The 10,064-nt window shown below is 54.7% G+C and overlaps 1 protein-coding gene across 2 annotated transcripts; it reads left to right on the top strand.

Moving 5' to 3' along the window:
* The first annotated feature begins 27 nt into the window (after nucleotides 1–27).
* On the top strand, nucleotides 28–8,458 carry NLE1 (notchless homolog 1). 2 transcript variants are annotated; one of them, XM_080826900.1, is made up of 13 exons: nucleotides 28–84; nucleotides 199–342; nucleotides 1,346–1,563; nucleotides 2,136–2,215; nucleotides 3,026–3,102; nucleotides 3,273–3,370; nucleotides 3,683–3,875; nucleotides 4,567–4,702; nucleotides 4,850–4,896; nucleotides 5,931–6,133; nucleotides 7,145–7,304; nucleotides 7,418–7,488; nucleotides 8,120–8,458. In XM_080826900.1, the coding sequence occupies exons 1-13, from the start codon at nucleotides 61–63 to the stop codon at nucleotides 8,130–8,132; spliced, it is 1,464 nt and encodes a 487-aa protein (XP_080683026.1). In that variant the 5' UTR covers nucleotides 28–60; the 3' UTR covers nucleotides 8,133–8,458. The 2 variants fall into 2 exon arrangements, with proteins under 2 accessions (XP_080683026.1, XP_080683027.1); XM_080826901.1 differs by having other exon boundaries at nucleotides 36–78.
* The last annotated feature ends 1,606 nt before the right edge of the window (nucleotides 8,459–10,064 follow it).

Genomic DNA, 10,064 nt, shown 5'->3' with positions numbered 1-10,064 from the left:
CGAGTCCGGGGACGGCGCTCTGTCCCGCCGGAGTATTTCTTCTCCACGTGGGGACGCGGGATGGCGGCCGCTGCGGCGGTGGGTGTGCGTGAGTGCGGGCGGGGGCGCTCGGGTCTAGGGTCCTCGAGGCCGGAGGGAGGCGGCAGTGGGGGCTTTCCGGTCAGGCGGTGTGGCTGACCCCCGCACTTGTGGGCGCAGGACGAGGCGGCGGCGGGCAACGTGCAGCGGCTGCTGGTGCAGTTCCAGGATGAGGGCGGACAGCTGCTGGGCTCCCCGTTCGACGTGCCGGTGGACATCACCCCGGACAAGCTGCAGCTCGTGTGCAACGCGCTGCTGGCCCAGGTGAGCGGCGGCTGGGGCGGCCCCTCATCCCTCCGCTGGGCGGGCGGCCCTGCCGGAGTCCCGCCCGCAGGGGATCGGGAGACCCAAGGTCCGGGGTTCGGGGGTTCCGCTGCTCAACGATAGTGGGTGAACCACCCTGGCGCCTCGTCCGTGGCAGGGCCGCCTACTTCGGTGGAGGATCAGGAAATCTAATCTAATTAGTGTGACAGCGCTTTGCGCGCCGACCACCAGGGTCCATCTGGGGAGAGAGACCGCATTTTGAACGCATTGGGTGCATCGTCAGATTCCATGCCATAGCTCCTCGTTAATATCTCCATTTTACAGGGTGGCCGGCATTCAGTGTTTTGTACGGTGCCACGCAGTAGGTGGTGGATTTGGAACTGCAACCCAAATGTCAGATTCACAACCCTTGCTCTTCTAAGCCAGGGTTTATCCAAATGCTGCCCTCCGGTGGGTCTAGGGGCTTAAAAAACACAGTAACTGGACCCCACCCCGTATTTACTACACCAAAACTCTGGGAGTAAAGCACAGTCTGCATTTTCAACCAGTTTTTTTGGATGCTTCTTAGCACATTGTGGGGCATAGTGTGGTGATTCAGAAAACGCTGTGTAATCCTGTATATTAACGCTAATTAAGGACTTTCTTTCTTTCTGAAGCACTTGAACTAGTCATTAGCAGTAGGACATTGGGCTAATTACCTGTAGCTGCTCTGAGCCTCAGTTTTCTCATCTGTCAGGTGGGAGTATTGATGCCTACCTCTCCAGGTTGTTGTAAGATAAAGATAAAGGATTTTATTTTATTTTTATTTTTTTTTTAAGATAAAGGATTTTAAAGTACTATGTAATTGTCCTGCATTTACTCTTTGAGAATAAAAAAGGCCTTGCTCAGTGGGCATGGTCTTTTCCAAACAGAAAAGAGTAAAGCTTCACCGGCCCACAGCTCAGTGGGGAGAGCTCCTGCCTATCCTTTGATGGAGGAGTTGCCCTTTGCCATTGCCCTCCAGGAGGATCCCCTGCCACTGGCTTTCTATGTCCACGATGCTGAGATCATCTCGTCACTGGGGAAGACGCTGGAGTCACAGGCAGTGGAGACAGAGAAGGTCCTTGACATCATCTACCAGCCACAGGCCATCTTCAGGGTCCGTGCTGTGACCCGTTGCACCAGCTCTTTGGAAGGTCACAGCGAGGCGGTCATTTCTGTGGCCTTCAGCCCCACAGGAAAGTAAGGACAGCTGCAGAATCATGGAGGGTGGGAGTGCAGCCTGAGGTTGGGGTGGAGAGGGTACCCCCAGGTTAAAATCAATAGGCTGCCTATCAAAGACCTGAGCTCTGGGCACAAAATGCAAGTAAGGGACATCCCTGGTGGGGTCTGGTCTTACAGGACACCCACCTTGGAAGAGGTCCTTCCGGGACTTGATCTCAGGAGAGCTGAGTTGCAAACTTCCTAGCTGTGGGACCCAGACAAGCCACTTTCTAACTTAATTCATCATCTGTGAAACTGAGTTTCTTTGCTTTTTGCAATTGTACAAGGATAATGAGAAGCTCCAAACCTGGTTATAGCTAAGGCCATTCCATTTAGAAAGGAAGAGGAGAGAAATGGCCGCCTGGGGTCTTCTCCGAGATGGTATTAGTGTTACATTTCTCCTTCTCGGGGGAGAGAGAAAAGTCCAGCCCCAGATTCTGTACCCAGAAGACAGTTGACTAGGCAGCAGAAACTCACATATGCAGTGTTCTGGTGTAGGCCCTACCCCTTGTCCCCACTGCAGAGATGAGGTGGCCTCTCTTCTTCCCCAGGTACCTGGCCAGTGGCTCTGGAGACACCACTGTGCGCTTCTGGGATCTCAGCACCGAGACACCGCATTTCACATGCCAGGGTCAGTACGCAATTAGATATGTAGGGAGTCTTAACCCATGGGCGGGTGTGTGATCATTTACTCAGCCCTTTAGTTCCTAAGGAGGCCCAGAACCGATTCAGCCCCTTCATAGCCAGCTAGCAGCTGCCCGTTTCTAGGTAGAGACCGCCCCTTCGAGCCCGACCAGCCACGTACAAACAAGCAGAGACTGGACCAGAGAGTCAGTGTGGGGTTGTGGGTTGTTCTCACGGCTAGTAGCAAGGAGAACCTGGGTTCATCCATTCTCTACTACAGTCTGGTTCTCAGACTTGACTGTGCATCAGAATCAGCTGGGAGGCTTGTTAACATACAGATTGCTGGGCCCCACCCCCAGAGTTTTGGTCTCCTTAGTTCTGAGATGCTGCCTGAGAATCTGCATGTCAAGGCCCCAGCTGGCGCTGATGCTTCCGGCCTGGGGACCACATGCTAGTTGGGTGACCTTGTGTGCGTAGGTCGTGCTCCCCAAGCTTCACTCTTATCATCTGAAAAATTGGGGAACGTTCTTGCTGCATACCTTAGAGCTGTCATGAGAATTATAAAGGAGGACATGTGTGCAAATGCTTTATACCATGTATCGTGTAAGGAATTAATAGAAAGTGGAAATGCTATTTCTGCAGCAGAATGCATGGCTTTAGCACTTGGGGTGGGTTCTCCCTTTGCCTGAAACCCTCATCTCTCCTTTGGTTCAACTGTTCATTTATTCGGGGACTAGTTGAGGAGGGTCAGGCACTGCTAGGCACAGGGAATAGAGACAGATGTGCTCCCTCCTTTCTCTCTCCCCTGCTTTCCTAGGACACAGACACTGGGTGCTTAGCATATCCTGGTCCCCAGACGGCAAGAAGCTGGCCTCAGGCTGCAAGAATGGCCAGGTAGGTGGTGGTCAGGGTAACTAGGCAGGGACTCTGGGCTCCGTTCCTAGTTTGGTCAAATCAGGTTCGGGGATCCTCAGGGACGGATGGGTTGGGGGCAGTGGGCGGGGACCCCTGGTGGGCCCAGGGACATTTCAGGGAGGGTTATTCAGTAAGCTTCTGTCCTTCAGATTCTCCTGTGGGACCCAGGCACAGGGAAGCAGGTGGGCAGGCCCCTCGCTGGCCACAGCAAGTGGATCACAGGCCTGAGCTGGGAGCCCCTCCATATGTAAGTGACACTGACAGAGTTGGGGGGGGATGAGGAGCTTGGGGTTCAAAACTGTCCTTTCCCCTGCTGCGGGGGCGAGACGGCCAACCTGACGGACAGTGATGGCATGGGGGGCGGTGGGGCAGGTGTTCTAAGCCTGTGTTGCTGCTTGAGAAGGGCCGCTCGTTGTGGGGTCTGAGAGCTGCCTTACAATGCAGCTTAATCGTGGGTCAGGAAGCTGTCGCGTCATTGTCCCCAGCTTTCGAGCTAAGCGTGGGGAGGTGCCGTGGGCATTGCCAGGTCAGAAGTGAGGTCACATCTACCGCTCTCCAGGAACCCGGAGTGCCGCTATGTGGCCAGCAGCTCCAAGGATGGCAGCGTGCGAATCTGGGATACGACTGTGGGCCGCTGTGAGCGCATCCTCACCGGGCACACACAGTCGGTCACCTGTCTCCGGTGGGGAGGGGACGGCCTTCTCTACTCTGCCTCCCAGGACCGCACCATCAAAGTCTGGAGAGCTCATGATGTAAGAGCCAGCGTGGGGGTGGGAGGGTCCAGAACCCAGCCTGGGGGAATCTCAGGCCACAGGATGCCAGGGCTGGAAGGCACGTTGGCCAGTGGGTCCTGTGGTTGGTGCTCATGATAGTGGAGGTTCCAGTGTTGGTTAGCACGGCCCGGATGTTCCCGCTGCAGGAAGCCTGTCAGGAACCTGCAGTATCCCAGAGTTACCTGACTGGAGCCCATGTATTCTTTTTTCTTTTTTTTTTTAAAGATTTTATTCATTTATTTATTTGACAGAGAGAGAGACCACAAGTAGGCAGAGAGTCAGGCAGAGATAGAGGGGAAAGCAGACTCCCCGCTGAGCAGAGAGCCCAATGCGGGGCTCGATCCCAGGACCCCGAGATCATGATCCGAGCCGAAGGCAGCAGCTAATTCCACTGAGCCACCCAGGCGCCCCGAGCCCATGTATTCTTATATCCTTCACTTCCTTCCCATGAAACATACTTCCAGAAACCATAATCTGGCCCAGTATGCTCATTTTAGACATCAGGAGAGACTTGAGCCCAGAGGGGTGACTCGATTAAGATCACAGTGAATGAGGATCCTGATTCTGAGTCCCACATACTGTCTCTGGGGCTAACCTGGGGGTACTGGTTCCCTAGGAGAACCAGGAGAGTGGGGTGGGAGTGTGTCTGACCTGACTCCCTCTGCCCTAGGGTGTGCTGTGTCGAACTCTGCAAGGCCACGGCCACTGGGTGAATACCATGGCACTCAGCACTGACTACGCCCTGCGCACAGGAGCCTTTGAGCCAGCTGAGGCCTCAGTGAACGCCCAAGACCTCCAGGGGTCCTGTGAGTGGGCAGGGAGGGCTACCTCGGAAGGAGCCACTTCTCTGGCTTATCGTGCGGGATTCAGACCTGGGCCAGGGTGTTTGCCATTGGCGTGGGATTTTCTAATCTGCCTCCTCATCTCCTCTCCCCTCTGGTACCTGGCCACAGTGCAGGAGTTGAAGGACAGGGCTCAGAGGCGATACAACCTGGTGCGGGTGAGTGTTTGCTGGCCACCAGCATGCCCAGCTCTGTCCTCATCCTCCACAGGTCCTTGAAATGCTGTAGACACCCAGGCTCCTCCCCACTTTGCTTTTCCAGAAAGTTCATGATGATCCTAGTTTACACTCCTAAAATCCTAATACATAGGGATCATTTTAATCATTTTGTTTCGTTTATTTGCTTATCTATTTATTACATTTTCTTTTTTTTTTTTTTTTTTAAGATTTATTTGAGAGAGGGAGCACTAGCACGAGCAGGGGTGGGAGGGGTGGAGAGGGAGAGAGAGAATCTCAAGCAGTCTTCCTGCTGAACATGGAGCCTGACAAAGGGCTCAGTCCCACGACCCCGAGGTCATGACCTGAGCTGAAACCAAGAGTTGGACGCTCAACCAACTGAGCCACCCAAGCACCTTTTTTTTTTATTTTATTCAAAGTAACACATTTATGTGCTCCAGGGAGCAAAGAACACAAAAAGACAGTGAAAAAGTCTCCCATCTCCCATCTGTTGCCCTTCCATTCCTTCTAGAAGCATTTTGTTTCCTTCCAGAGACTTCATACATATACATGCATACAAATCCACATGTAAAATCCGAGAGAGAGAGTGGGAGTGGCAGGGTTTGCAAAGAAGAGAGAGAATCTTAAGCAGGCTCCGTGCCTAGCATGGAGACTGTCTTGGGGCTTGATTCTATGATCCTGAGATCATGACCTGAACTGAAATCAAGAGTGGGACGCTTAACCAACTGAGCCATCCAGGCACCCTAATCCTTCCCTTTTTTAAACACACTATTCTGTACCTTGCTTTTTCTTGTAATTATGTACAGTGATTAAAAATCATTCCACGTGCATAACGCTTCCTTTTGGGGGCAGTGACTTGTCAGGGGCCCCAGGTGGGTTGGTAGCTGGCCAGGCCTCACTTCTCCTAGTGCCAGCCTCTGTGCCGATGTGGGGTCATCGGGGGTGTGTTTGCTGCCGAGGTGGGGCTCTCCTGTCTGAAACCATGTCCAACACGGTGTGTCTTCTGCCTCTCATAGGGCCAGGGCCCAGAGAGGCTGGTGTCTGGCTCAGACGACTTCACCTTGTTCCTGTGGTTCCCAGCAGAGGACAAGAAGCCCCTTGCACGGATGACGGGACACCAAGCCCTCATCAACCAGGTGCTCTTCTCCCCTGACTCCCGCATTGTTGCCAGCGCCTCCTTCGACAAGTCCATCAAACTGTGGGACGGCAGGACCGGCAAGTGAGTGGGAAGGGAGAGGAAGGGCCCTAGTCTTCTGGAAGGAGCTTGGCTCTGCCACTTACTGGCTGTGTGGCCTTGGGAAACATTTAGATAGTCCATGCCTCTGTTTCCTCTTTTATAATATGCAGACCCCTACCTCTCAGCTTCATTACCGGGGTTAAATGAGATGGTATACTTAGGGCTGGCAGTAAATGGGCACTGAAATGCTAGCTCCTTTCATATCAAAGGAGAGAAATGACCTTAAGACAACCAGGCGTGTGGCAGAAGTGCAGGTTTGAGGTGTAGTCATTTCCTGGGCCTCCTCCAAGTGTGGTCTGCACACCGGCAGCAGCAACATCTGGGAGCTCCATAGCAATGCAGAACCTTGGGCCCCACCCCGACCTTGTGAATCAGAATCTGGATTTTCACAAGGTCACCAGGTGAGTCTGCTCCCATTAAAGTCTGAGAAGCAGTGATGTAATGAGGCACCATGGTCTTGAGGTGAACTAGATCAGAGGAGAGGCAAAGGCACAGGCAAGAAGAGAAAGGGGATGAGGGAGACCCTTGCTGGGGCCACATGGCAGCCCTTCTTTTTCAAGATAGGAAATGGATTCAGAGAGGTCTAATCTTGTCCAAATAGATGTAGCTAATCTGTATTGATCAGAAAGTTCCAGGTGGGCCTGGCCCACTATTACTCCATGCCACCTGCCAGCAGACAGCTTGCATTAGGGGGCTGTCAGACAGATGGGCTAAGCAGGTGGCTCCATTGGATTCTAAGTCAGGCAAAGTTGTGCAGGTAGAGAGGCCTGGCAAGAGGCCCTCTAGAAGCAGCTCATTTGGGAAAGTTTTATAAAATCTTTATGCCCTTGGTAATGATTACCCTGGGATAGGGGCTAGGCAGTGAGATTTTGTAAACATTCCCAGGTAATTCTCAATGTGCAGCTAAGGTTGAGAACCACTGCCATCGGAATAGAGGCCCCTTCAGACAGGTTCAAAGACCTAACACCCGTCTTCCCCCTTTTCCTGGCCCAGGTACCTAGCTTCCCTGCGTGGCCACGTGGCCGCTGTGTACCAGATCGCATGGTCAGCTGACAGCCGGCTCCTGGTCAGCGGCAGCAGTGACAGCACGCTGAAGGTGTGGGATGTGAAGGCCCAGAAGCTGGCCGCGGACCTGCCAGGCCACGCGGATGAGGTATGACTGACCCTTGTGAACAGAAGTGGGGTGGGCGGTGGGGTTGAAGCCTGGCCCTTCTTCCCCCCACCCTCTTTACTGACCTGCCTCCCACAACCCCCACCTTGGTTTAGGTATATGCTGTTGACTGGAGTCCGGATGGCCAGAGGGTGGCAAGTGGTGGAAAGGACAAATGCCTCCGGATGTGAGTGTGTGCTTGGCTCTCCTGCCCTCAAGTTGGCCACTCTTGGCACCTTTTCCTTCTGGTGAATTCCGAGGGCTCTCCAGGGGCCAAAGACAGTGTGTGGTGCCAGGTTCTCTTGGTGGTTAAGAGGGCGGGTGCGGAATTACAGGAAATATGGGAGACCCTGACGGTGCTCTCCCGGGGGGCGAGCCCAGGGGCCCTCCAGCAAGAGGCAGTAGTTCTCACTTCCAATCCTGGCTCTGGCTTTCACTGTGCAGTCTTGGAGAGGGCAGTTCACCGGCCTCATGGGAGTTACCAAGCTTCAGTAGTCGGGGAGATCAAAGATAGGAGGTGAACGCCCTTGGAAAGCTGAAGCGTGTGTACTTGTAAAGAACCGTCATTGTTTGCCATTAGATCACCCTCGTGGACATGGGAGCAGCCAGGCCCTGGGATGAGGCCTTGGCCGAGGCAGGCAGTGGGTACCTTGCCTGACTTTGGGTAGCTGGAGCTACCCAAAGATGGAGATGATAGCCAGGCTTTTGATGACTGAGTAAACCACAGGCTCTCCCCTGTCATGGGCTCCTGGGATTATCTGGCAGCCTCCCTTTCCCAAGATGAGATCCGCATGCTCTTACCTCCCCTTCTCCCACAGATGGAGAAGATGAAAAATCCCAAGTTCTCGGAGATCCCCACCTGCACTTGCCTCTGCCAGCTGCCTGCCCCGACACAGACCAAAGGTCAAGGTGGTGACTCTGCTAACGAGCATGGCCTGCTATCCTTGGACAGCCCTCAGTGGGGTCCCTCCCCAGAGCCGGAGAGCGAAGGTCCCCGGGGGACTACCAGTGAGCTCAGTCCTTGGCCATCCCATCGCTGGTGGTGGGGGCCAGGCTGTGGAGCCCTGCTGCCACCCCTTCTCCTTTCCTAAATGTTCTTTCTATTCAGTGTCAGACCCAAGATTCTGTGACCAAATAAATCACTTCTATTTTGTGTACTCAGGTTGTGGTTCCTTGTCCTAGAATCCCAAGGCTCACCAGAGGACTATGCTACGTCAGTTTGTCTAACCCCTCCCTCTGGGCTGCACCGAAACGCTACTAACCGGGAAGTTGCTTCTCTTCTCTCTCCTGTGCCTACGAGGGAGAGGCCAGTTGAGGCGGGCAGACTTGGCTGAAGCTGCAGGATGGTGGCCAGAGGAAAACTGAGCCCGTGCTGTCCAATATGGTAGATGCCGGCCACATGCAGCTGTCTCCGTTCCCCAGAGTCCCTGGTGGCTAGGAATGTAGTCCTGCGACACTAGCATATGGCTGCTGGACAGCAGAGATCAGACCACCTTCGTCACCACGGGGTGATGTGCTCTCCGCCCCCTCCCACATAGCACTCTTCTCGAGGTCCCACCGTGCAGCGAGCCCTGTGCTGGGCTCTCGGGGTACAGAGCGGAAGGTGACAGCTGTCCCAGCTGTCCCAGAGCGTGCGGGGGGAGCGCTGCAGCAGCAGTGGGTGTGGCGGGAGAGGGGACCATGATTCTTTGGCCCAGGAGGGCTTTCACAGAATGGAGGGAATCCCACCTGATGTCCTCAGACTCGACCAGAACCTTGCCTTGCAAGCATTCTGCCTCCACTTTCTCCCGTTTTGATGCTCAGGCAATCTGCTCAGGGTGAATTTCAAAATGACCTTGTACAGACTACTCAGGGCCATGGCTCTGGTGTTTCTAACCCCTTCTCCCTCCCCCCACCATGCTCTCAGGTCTGGCTGTGCTTCTCAGTCTCCACCTGGCACGGAGGTCTCTGCACTGAGGCTGCACAAAGGGCAAAGGGGAGTACCGACTGCCGAGTTCCTACCCTGCATGGGCCCTTGTTCTGCGGTGCGCTCATGGGAGCCTCACAGTAACCCTGCCATTGTGCTTGTAGGGTTCTCGCGTCCCTGAGACAGCCTGGGGAGCTTAAATGGTTTGTCCATGCTCTCACATCCAGGAAGAACCAGGAGGAAATCAGATTGCGCCCCCAAACTGTGCAATTTGCCCCCGTCCTTCCCGAGCCCGGGTCTGGTGTGGACAAGCTACAGGCTGCCACCACCTCTGTCCAGCATGGCCGTTTGTCCTGTTCTTTTGAGTAACTTCTGTTCTCGCACAGGGCAAGGGGTGGTGTTGTCAGAGCCAAACAGTAGGTGGGGATAGGATCCCACTGTCCGGCCACCCTTGTGTTCGTGTCCCCTAATCCCGAGCTGGACTTCCGGTCCCGGCAGAAGCCAGGAGGGTAGATGGCAGCCAGCCCTACTGTCGGCATGAAGCAGAATTCAGGGCGCTGGGTAGCCTGCAGTGCTTTAATGAGGGATCTGGACCCAGTACAAATCTGGGGAGGGGGATGCCTGGCAGCTGTGGGCAGTGGCTGACCTGACCTGGCCTCTGGCGTCTCCAGGTGAGTGGAGCTCCTGTCTAGCCTTGGCCCCAACCCAGGGGTGGAGTTTGGGGACCACCGCCACCAAGCCCCAGGCAGGCTGTCAGCAGTTCCCTGGCATGGTGCTGGTGGTCCCATTTCACAATTCTGGTTCCTGAGAGCCCTGGGCTGAAGCTGAAGGTAGGCGAGGGGCTTCCTGGGGCCCCC

Source organism: Martes martes, assembly GCF_963455335.1.
Source record: "Martes martes genome assembly, chromosome: 16".
Taxonomy (NCBI): Eukaryota; Metazoa; Chordata; class Mammalia; order Carnivora; family Mustelidae; genus Martes; species Martes martes.
The sequence above is the reverse complement of the archived record's forward strand: the minus strand, read 5'-3'. Positions and strand labels throughout refer to the sequence as shown.

Excerpts from the sequence above, each read along its gene's own strand:
- NLE1 (XM_080826900.1), top strand. The coding sequence starts at position 61 with ATGGCGGCCGCTGCGGCGGTGGGT. Across the intron at positions 3,103-3,272 it reads CAGGCTGCAAGAATGGCCAG|ATTCTCCTGTGGGACCCAGG; the intron begins GTAGGTGGTGGT and ends TCTGTCCTTCAG. Across the intron at positions 4,703-4,849 it reads CCAAGACCTCCAGGGGTCCT|TGCAGGAGTTGAAGGACAGG; the intron begins GTGAGTGGGCAG and ends ACCTGGCCACAG.